The 11093-nt window shown below is 46.4% G+C and overlaps 1 protein-coding gene across 1 annotated transcript; it reads left to right on the forward strand.

Annotated features, from left to right (window-relative positions):
• Positions 1-2053: 2053 nt before the first annotated feature.
• On the forward strand, positions 2054-10289 carry PCYB_102230 (endonuclease; the record flags this gene model as incomplete). The annotated part of the gene is made up of 2 exons (XM_004222772.1): positions 2054-9103; positions 9312-10289. The coding sequence occupies 2 exons, from the start codon at positions 2054-2056 to the stop codon at positions 10287-10289; spliced, it is 8028 nt and encodes a 2675-aa protein (XP_004222820.1).
• Positions 10290-11093: the final 804 nt, after the last annotated feature.

Consider the following 11093-nt stretch of genomic DNA (forward strand, 5'->3'; position numbering starts at 1 on the left):
AAAAAAAAAAAAAAAAAAAAAAAAAAAAAAAAAAATTTTGCATTGTGCATTGTGATACCATATATTGAATGAACGCTAACCAGAGTGACACCATAAGGAGATTTTCACGTTTGATCAATTTGAATTTTTTTTTTTTTTCCAATTTTTTCTCCCCCATTTATATATAACGAAAATTATCCTCGCGTGCTATTCCATTATGTGAACTCACTCGTTTTGTGTAACCTCTTCGTTTTAAAGTATGTACATATGTGAAATATACGAAGGGGTGAGTGTACGTAAGTGAGCGTACGGACGGATGCACGGTACGTACGTTTGAAAGTGCGCACAGGGTACTTTTGAAAGTACGGATGGAAGTACGTTTGGGAGTGAATACGCGTGGAGTACTCATGTCAGTACGCCTATGCAAGTGCGTGAATACCCATACACGTGAGCACCCATACACGTGAGTACCTGTGCAAGTGAGTACCCATACACGTGAGCACCCATACACGTGAGTACCCATACACGTGAGTACCCATACACGTGAGTACCCGTACACGTGAATACCTGTGCAAGTGAATACCTGTGCAAGTGAATACCCATACGCGCGCTTCCACGCTCGCATACGAGTGAACGAACGATTGCGTATGCATATACCCATCGGTGATTGCACCAACGGCAATGTTCCACTCACATATTCCTATCCGTGAGTGTACCAACGGCCACGTGCCGCTCACTCATGCATATGCGCACATGTACACGCACCTGCATTCGCTGGTGCGCGCGTACACTCGCGCCTTAGCTCATTCATCCGTACGTTCGTATGTGTTAACGTATGCGCCCCTGCACGCATGACTTATTTAAACCTTTTGAAAATTGTGCGAACGTTTACTCGGCCCCCTTGTTTTATCACTTTTAACATAGTTTTTCTGGCGCGTGCCCCCGCACGACTCGAAGCACGACTCGAAGCACGATTCGAAGCACGATTCGAAGCACAACTCGCTGCACAACTCGCTGCACAACTCGCCGTACAACTAGCCGCACAACCCCCCGTGCGCGTCCCCGTGTGTACGTATACACCCATTTGGCTGCTTCCCCTTCGCAAGTCCGAGGGAGGAGAAGTACCTTGCCCTTAGTGTGTATGTCCGCACGAACAAGTATGCATGTGTACGGTGGCGATGCTTAACTTATGAGTCGCATTCACCGGACACATGCAGACAACCCGCATGCCCCATTACGTACGACAGCGCGGTGTGTGCGAACGTGTGTTTTGGTGTTTTCATGTTTCATGTTTTCGTGTTTTCATGTTTTCATGTTTTCGTGTTTTCATGTTTTCGTGTTATCCTGTGTGTGTGTATGTGTACAAGATTACAGCGGTATGCGCGATGCGTGCGTCCAGCGCGTTGGCACAGATTGGTGCTGATCGTACACGTCGCGCGGGCCGTACCACCGCGCACACATAATTACCCAAACGTGTGTATACGTGACTCTCTCGAAAAAAAAAAAAAAATATATATGTATATATAATGAAAATGTAAACTGTTCATCATTTTCGCTGCTTTTTTTTTTTTTTTTTTTTTATAAAAACGTTCAGGGTATACTGAGAAACGAACCCCATTAGAAAAAGAGAGTTTCACGTGTAGTGTGTTAATCGAATGATGAGCATCGTTTGCTTCTTTTCGTGCTTTTCCCTTTTTCGTCCTTTTCCCTTTTTCGTGCTCTTCCCCTTTTCGTGCTTTTCCCCTTTTCATGCTTCTTCTTTTCATGCTTCTTCTTTTTTTCTTCAAAATTTTGAATGTAGTGCAAAGCAAAACACGTGTACCCTTCGTACAACACTGACTCGTGTTGTTCCCCCCCATATCGAGTAGGAACGCATGAGCGAAATTTTTTGTTTCACACGTGGTACGTACATGTGTTCAGACGTAGTGCCTGCGCTCGCACGGTGCATTTCCAACAAAGAGTTATCTACCCTCCCCAATTTTGTATCATGGATAATTCCCCAAAGGGGAACTTTTTTTTTTTTCAAAAGAATAAAAGTAATGATAACCAATTGAGTCATAAATGTGAAGACACCATGTATGCGAAAGGAGAGGACAAGAAAATTGGGAAGAGGGGCGGTGCAGAGAGAGGAGGACCCACAGACAGAGGAGGACCCACAGACAGAGGAGGACCCACAGAAAGAGGGGGACCCACAGACAGCAAAGTCATAACACCTGTGCTGAAGGATCAAGGGGTTAACATTTACATGAATACTCCACCCAGTATGCTAGATAAAAACATGAACACGGGAAAAAAATATGATAGTGTGACTGGGGTTTTGCCGTCTTCTTCCCCCATGGGTGAAAAAAGTCTCGATCATGTGCAAAGCATTTTTTCCGATCGGGGTGTAGACATGAAGAAGATGCCCGGAATGGAGGAGAAGGCGACCCCTGGTGGGATGAGTAGTTACGCGATGAGGGGCTACAAGGTTGGCGGTTACACGGTGAGCGGTCACGGAGGTAGCGGTCACGGGATGAGCAGCCACACGGAAAGCTCAAAGGAACCCTCTAAAAACACCCAGCAGTTTAAGCCCAAATTTAACAAAAATAAAAAAAATTTAACCAAGGAGGAGAGCATCATGAACACCATATCGAAGGACATCAAAATTAGAAAAAGTAACATCCTAGAGTTGAACAAGTTGCTCAAGGAGAATTTGAGGATAGAGGAAAATTTAAAGAAAAAAAAAAAAGGGAAAGGAAATAAGGACGAGGAAGAAGACGAAGATGATGAGGAGTATGAACAGGATTACTACCACAGGTGGGGGGACAACATCAGAGACAACAGCAGCAGGTACGCTCTCCGAGATGGTGTGCGCGATAAGGTATCTCCGGGGGAACACCACGAACATGTACAGAAGGACCTGAGTAGCCAAGAGGAAGGGTCTGGGGAAGGAAAGAGAGACAACGGAAAGGAGAAAAAGGAAAAGGCGAAAAGGAAAAACAAGGAGAAGAACAAAGACAATAAAGCGAAAGGAAAAAATGAGGAGCGCGAAAGGGAGAAGGACAAGTCCATGTCTAAGGGCAAAGCGAAGGATTTTGATTCCAACGATCAAGAGGAGGGCGACAAGAAGAAGGAGCATCTTTCGATTAGCAGCATGAATAGCAGCATGAATAGCAGCATGAACACCAGCATGAACACCAGCATGAACAGCAACGCGAATAGTAATCCGAGTAGCATCCCAAGCAATAGCATTAACGTCATGCTGGGTAGCGGCTTGAGTAGCGGCCTGAATAGCGGTCCGAGCGGCATTCTCAACGTGGACAACAAAAACAGCGGAAAGAATAAAAAGGCGAAGAACAAGAAGGGGGAAGCGCATCAAGGCAAGAAGAACGAGTCACCGCAAAATCGAAAAAATGAACCTGGACAAAACAAGAAAAACGACTCTCCGCAAAACAAGAAAAACGACTCTCCACAAAATAAGAAGAACGACTCTCCACAAAACAAGAAGAACGACTCGCCACAAAATAAAAAAAACGAAATGATGCAAAATAAGAAAATGGATTCCCCGCAAAACAGGAAGAACGAACTTGGGCAAAACAAAAAAATGGAGTCTCCCCAAAATAGGAAGAATGACTTGGGGCATAACAGAAAGAACGATTCGCCACAAAACAAAAAAATGGAGTCGCCGCAAAACAGGAAGAACGAATCGGGGCAAAACAAAAAAAACGATTCGCCACAAAACAGGAAAAATGATTCTCCTCAGAACAGGAAAAACAAAAGAGAAGACTTTATCACAGGTGCGAATGCAAAGTGTCTGCTGGACCAAGGAGATGGCAAAATGATCAAAAATGAGCTACTCATGGAGAGTAGTGTGATTGGGAAGAATAAAAATATGGACAGTTCTATGAACTTCACCGAGCACTACAGTTACTATTACAGCAATAACAAAAGTGATATCCCCACCATGAGCAGCTCCAGAAGGGGAGCATTCAATAAAGTTCACTTAGATTTCTACGGCGACAATAGTGGGAGCTACATGATGGACTCCAGTGACAGCAAAAGTTTCAGCTATAAGAAGGAGTCTCGAAATGATTTGTTCAAGTTGGGCAATAACAACGTCGGCAGTGCTAGTGGCCACGGAAGCGACTCCGGTCATGTTGGAAGTACAGGCCACGTTGGAAGTACAGGCCACGTTGGAAGTACAGGCCACGTTGGAAGTACAGGCCACGTTGGAAGTACAGGCCACGTTGGAAGTACAGGCCACGTTGGGAGTGCAGGCCACGTTGGGAGTGCAAGCCACGTTGGGAGTGCAGGTAACCATGGCAACCTTGGGGGCCTATCCCAGAGCGGCAAATTGCACATGAGTAAAAGTTTCTTCAAATCGCACGAAATGGGGAACTACCATTTTCAAGAATTAAGAAGCACGTACGACAAGTATAAGGGTTCCTTCGACCCGACGTCCATGTCTGAATTTCTCGACCACGAGACAGCCAAGAGATATGTCCACAATAAAAGCTTGAGCAGCCACAGTGAGGTGAAAAATGCCAAGGACAACAACTCCGTGAATATAAAACCCACCAATGTTATTGGCACCAATAGAAGTAATCATATGCACATCAATCTGAGCAGTAAGGATAATCGGCTGGATATGACCAAAGGGAGCGATAAGAGAACGCCTAGCAACAGAATACACCCGAGTAGTAGTCATGTAGGAAAAAAATACACGAATAGCAAAAATTTGCAAAGCTTTAATAACAAGCTGAACTTCTCCAGCGAGGGAGTCGACCTGGGCATCAGCTCCAAAGTGAATATTTTTAACAACGCCGGTGATGTTGGGGGGAGTGCCCTGGGTGGAAGCAACGCGGGGGGGAATAATATGTCTGCGTATCATATGGCTAGCCACCACATTGGGAGTAACCACCTGGGAAGCAATAACATCAGAAGCAATAACCTAGGGAGTAACCACCTCGGGAGCAACGTAAGCAGCAGCAACTTGGGGAGCAACAACATCGGGAGCAACAACCTGGGGAGTAACAACTTGGGGAGCAGCAACTTGGGGAGCAGCAACAGCGTGGGCAACGTGCTGAAGGATGAAAGCCACCTATTGGGGAGCAGAACCTATAACAACATGCTGAGCAACAGCAGTATGAACCCCATGTTGAATGGAGAAAATAATAATATGCTGAACAGTAGCTATGCTAATATTAGCAACGTCCTGAAGAGCGGCAACGGAATGGTTGCCAATGGGAACAAGGTGTACAACAGTGGGGGTGGTGAGGGTAACCTTAACGAGAGCATGAATAATGTGGGAGGCTTAAATGGAACCACCTTTCAAACGAACAAGTCCAACGGTAGCGTAAATAACAGAGTAAACGATAGCAAGAATCACATGAGTGACTTAGTGAGTGGACAAAACTACGTGAGTAATGTCCTACTGTACGAGAGTGGAGGTGTTATGTATAATGGAAAGGTTGGGAGCGTGAATGGCTATGCAAGGCACAACTTAGCGCGCTTTTCCGGACAGAGCGTGGATAACTATGCCAACCAGAGCGTTGATAACTACGCAAACCAGAGCGTGGATAACTACGCAAACCAGAGCGTGGATAACTACGCCAACCAGACCGTGGATAACTACGCAAACCAAAGTGTGGACCATTATGCCAACCCCAACATGGACAGCTACGGAAGCCCTAACATGGACAACTACCTGAACCCTAACATGGACACCTACGGGAGCCCTCATTTGGACAACTATGGCAACCCCGTCATGGACAATTACGTGAACCCAATTATGGACAGCTACGCGAACGGAGCCATGGATGGGTATGCCAACTCGCGCATGGATAACTATGACAACCCGAGCGTGGACAACTATGACAACTCGGGCGTGGACAACTACGCAAACTCGGGCGTGGACAACTACGCAAACCCGAATGTGGACAACTACGCAAACCCGAATGTGGACAACTACGCAAACCCGAATGTGGACAGCTACGAGAACCCGAATGTGGACAGTTATGCGAACCAAAACGTGGACTACCCAAACCAGACCATGGACAGTTACGCGAACCAGAGCATGGATAGCTACGCGAACCCTAACGTGGACAGCTACGCGAACCCTAACGTGGACAACTACGCGAGCCCTCACATGGACAACTTCGTGAACCCACACATGGACAACTTCGTGAACCCACTCATGGACAATTTTGTGAACCCGCTCATGGACAGCTACATGAACCCAAATATGGACAGCTTTGCGAATCAGAGTCTGGACAACTACGCTGGGCAGAACATGGGCAGTTTTGCCTCCCCCAATGTGGACAATTTTGCCTCCCCCAATGTAGACAATTTTGCCTCTCCCAATGTAGACAATTTTGCCTCTCCCAGTGTGGACAATTTCGCCTCCCCAGGAGTGGACAATTTTGCCTCCCCCAATGGGGAGAGTTTTCCCCTCCAGAATGTGGAGACCTTTGGTGGTCCCAGCGGAGAGTCCTACCCCCATGGGTACTTGAATAACCTTTCTGTGAATTACCTGAACGGAGGAATGACATCGACACTGAATAACAGTAGAGAAACGTCTTCTATAAACAACATCAGTCAGTATTCGAACGAGCTTAGTAACACATCTGCGAATATGCTGAACAGTCTTGTAGGGAAAAAGAATAACTTGCTGCTTAGTGACATGAACAATACAGTGAGTAGCTCTAAGGGAAGCCTCAGCGTTAATTACATGAATGACACATTTAAGAAGGCATCTAATTTGTTTTTAAAAAGTGGCATGAGGGGGTCCAGAAACAATAGTGGAAATAAAATAAAAAGAAACAAAAATAAAGAGTTGCTAGAAAGTAAAGGTGGAAAATACGAATTGACATCACCATCGAAGGAAGGCAACGGAATTGACATGGTGCACGATAGAGGGGGACTTAACTATGTACTAGAGGACCCTCCTCCAGGGAGAGCTAAATATATACATAATGGAGATATGACAGAACGGACCTACGATAACGATGCTGCGAGCGCATTGACAACAGCCATCGCAACTGCCATCGCAACGTCCACCAGTGGGGCAGGCAGTAGTGTCCAACACATGAAGTGTCTAGAAAAAAACGATACGGTAAAAAAGAAGGTAAAGACAGAAAAAAGGACCCATGTGAAGAACATTAAAATAAATATAAACAAAATTAACCTCTTCGAAAATAAAAAGAGAAAATATTTAGCCGAAATTATCAGATGTGAACTTATTTGGGTCCCTACGAAAAATAAAGAACCCATAACTCCAGTGGAGAGTTGTGAATTACATCCTGTTGTTATAATAAAAGATCAGTATGGACATCTGTACGATGACGATGAAGATAATGAGAACAACCCTATAGGAAAAACTGTTAATATTTTTTACAGATGGAGTAGAGGACCACCTCGAACCGTTTGCTTCTTCCACCCACAAAAAATTGCTTGCCTACAATGCACTGTCACGTTTAGGTGCTTCTGCTCCTATGAATGCTTCATGAAAGGGTTCGATCACTTACACAAGTATTATCGGAGCAATGGCCTCATTAATATTCCATCCCACCCTAATTTGCATACCTATGGAGTGCCTTGCTCACCCTTCGATTGGGATAACTATGAGAAAAATATCGAGTTTGATGAGAAGCACTACAACTCGTTGATACAGTCTGGGTTACTGAACTCACCGGACATGGAAAAGTGGGAAATAATTAACAACGAGAGGAACTACATCCCTTGCTTGAAAGATGTGGGACATCAAATCATGCTAGAGACTATGCTGCTGGATAAAAATAGCATGTCGTCAGAGGACGGGACGGACAGCTCCGACGAGTGTGAGGATGACAGCGTCGGAGGGGATAGCAGTGGGGATGCGAGCGAGGTGGGAGAAGTTGGCGCTGTAGGCGAAGAAGGCGCAATTGGCGAAGATGGCGCAGTTGGCGAACTTCTTAAGGGCGAAGTGCGCGAGGGCAGCGATTGCAACCTGTCCGTCGTCGATGAGAGCAACCCACAGAAGAAGCAAAGCCCCGCATCGTACGCACGGTATGCAGGTGTACAGCCTAACGAGTTGGATGCGATGAACCCGGACCAGGTGGCAAGCTTCAATAGTATGCAGTATGTTGGTAGTCATAAGGAGGAGGACCCGTACTCCGGGCAGCTCACCGACGGAAGCGGCATCGTCAGTGGGGAGGCACACACGCCCGATCGGAACGATGCAGGAACAAACGGGGTGTTCACCTCAAAGGGGGACTCCTCGACGGAGGCAAACGCGAAGCAGCCGTTGCATATTGACGGCACGTTGAATGGGGACAATAATGTGTGTAGCTCACCAGGAGAGGAAGGCAAGCACCCAACCAAGGAAGCGTACACAACCGGGAGTGCCCTTAATCACAGCGCAAATGAAGAAAGCGAAGGAAAGGAGAAGCGAATGAACAGTTTTGGCATTACTTCTATGGACAACGGGGGAGACAAGGACACGTTTGTGCACAGCGATGCAGCGATCCGTGTACAGAGTGGAGGCGAACCGACAAGTGAGTTATGCCCCCCGAGTGCTGACGCGAAGGAGGAGGTAACCGAATTGAAGGAGAACAACGTGACGACGCCTGCAAATGCATGTGCTGGAGAAAACGTCGAGGATAAGCAAACGAGTGAGGGTGACAGAAGGGCCATGTCGAGTAGCCCTAGTAAAGGCGCAATGGACGAAGTGGAGGGCAAAGCCGCCCAGGAAAAACTCACCCCCGAAAGGGAAAAGGGGCAAATCAATCCGACCGAGCCGACCCAGCAGAACGCGCTTGAGCTGAAGAAGAAGAAGAAGAAGCGGAAAAAGAAAAAAATCTACATACTGGATGACCAAGTGTGGAACAACATAAGGGATCCCAACATCTATCACAAAATAATCACGGGTTGTTGCATCCCCAATTTGACTGTCTCCCCGAACTATAACGTAACATGTTTTAAGAGCTCCAGTGTGACCAATGCGCATAACCAGTTCACCATCATGACGTGGAACGTGCTGGCCGAGATTTACGGCACGATTGAGGCCTTCCCCCACTGCGACCCGTACATGCTGGCCTGGTCCTATCGCAAGACGAAGATCATTCAGGAAATTTTGAACAACAGCCCGGACATCGTCTGCCTGCAGGTGGGTCCCGTGTGGTGGTTACTCCCCCCCATTAGCCGCTGCCCATCTCACCCGTATTTTCAGCTCCCCCATTTCTTTGCCACCTCCCATTTGTTTGTCACCTCCCATCTGTTTGCCACATCCCATTTGTTTGCCACCTCTCATTTGTTTGTCACCTCCCATCTGTTTGCCACCCCCCTTTTTTTATCACTACCCCTTTTTCCCGCAGGAAATCCAGAACGAGCACTTCCTGGACTTTTTCAAACCGTCGCTGGGCGAGTTCGGCTACGAAGGCGTGTACAAACAGAAGACGAAAGAAATATTTACGTCCCCTTCTGGAAAGAGAAGAGGAGGAAAGTACACCATAGACGGGTGTGCTATATTCTACAACAAAAAAAAGTTGAAGTTTGTGGAGACCTATGCCTTAGAATTTAGCAAGCTGATTAAAGAGGCCTCTGTCTTTACATTACCAAAGGAGATTCAGAAAAACCCATCATTGGTGAAACGACTATTAAAAGATAACGTAGCGTTGGTCATCCTGCTCGAGTACATACAGCAGTATTCAAAAATATATGACAGTAAGGAGAAAGACGAGGAAGAAAAACCGAATAAAAATCTCATCATAGTTGCCAACACTCATATTGTAGCAAATCCGGAAGCTAATTACGTGAAAATTTGGCAAGCGCAAATATTGGTTAAGGTTGTTGAATATTTGAAGATAAATTTTATAAAAAAATACGAAACGATTCCGAGTTTGATTATATGTGGAGATTTTAACAGTACCCCTTCTAGTGCCGTTTATCAGCTGATATATAAAAAAACCTGCAGCAGGAGTCATGAAGACTTCAGTTCAGACAAGTACAGTCTCCTGACGGATCTGCCACTTGGCCACAACTTAAATTTGAAGTCAGCTTACGCCATCTCTAAGTTATTATCGCAGAAGCTCAATCCGGAAGAGTATACATCCAACATGGAAATCTTTGAACCTTTGTTTACAAATTACACGGGGAATTTCATAGGGTGTTTAGATTACATTTTTTACAATGACGAAAATTTGAATATAATTTCAACTGTCAACATTGCAGACGAGAATCAGCTGATGCAAGAAGCGCACATTTACCAGCTGTCCAACTGCGCCCTCCCGAGTCCCATTCGCCCCTCCGACCACTTGCCCCTCATCGCCAAGTTCGAGTTCAAGATTTATTGAAGCGGGGGGGCGCGCCAGGATGGCTGGATGGTTGGATGGTTGGATGGCCGGTTCGCAGGTTAGCGGTACAGTGTGTGGGTAGGGGCTTCCCCCCGCCCCGGCCGTCACCTGTTGCCTCTCACCTGTTACGTCTCACCTGTTGCCTCCCACTTCGCACCTCCCACTTCGCACCTCCCACGTCTCACCTCCCACCGCGCACCTTTCGTTTCTCTCTCGAGTGAAGCCCCCTCCCCGTTATCAATCAGGAGAAACATGCCCACACGTGTGAATACTATGTGTTGTGTTACCTTTTTTCGAGAGGAATGAAGACCTTGGGCCGCGGAGCAAGTAGCCACTCGGAAAAAGGGATCCTTTGCCGAGTTTCCCCACACACATCCCCGAAGGAACAACCCCTTTTTTTGCCCAACCACGGCCACCCCAGAATATGCAAACCGTTTTTATTTCCAAACCGTTTTCATTTCCAAACCGTCGGTTGGCGAGTTCAGATGGGAGCAGCAAATTTTGACCCCCTGTAAACGTGGCCAATTTTGATGACGCCCCTTTTTTATCGCATCAATCTGTGCTTCCGTGCCTCCCACTTCACCCCACTGTATTAATTATTTTTTTTTTTGTAATTAATTTTATTTACATTATTAAAAAATTAATACGAATAGTGGTAAATGCGCGGGGGTGGAACGGGCCTCGCGCAAGTTCACATGTGTATGTGTATGTGTATATGTACATGTACATGCACATGAACATGCACATGGCACGTTCCCCCCCCCCTCATCTCCGTGCGCACTTCTCCCCCCCTGTATGCTGCAT

This window comes from Plasmodium cynomolgi, chromosome 10 (genome assembly GCF_000321355.1).
Source record: "Plasmodium cynomolgi strain B DNA, chromosome 10, whole genome shotgun sequence".
NCBI classification, from domain to species: domain Eukaryota; phylum Apicomplexa; class Aconoidasida; order Haemosporida; family Plasmodiidae; genus Plasmodium; species Plasmodium cynomolgi.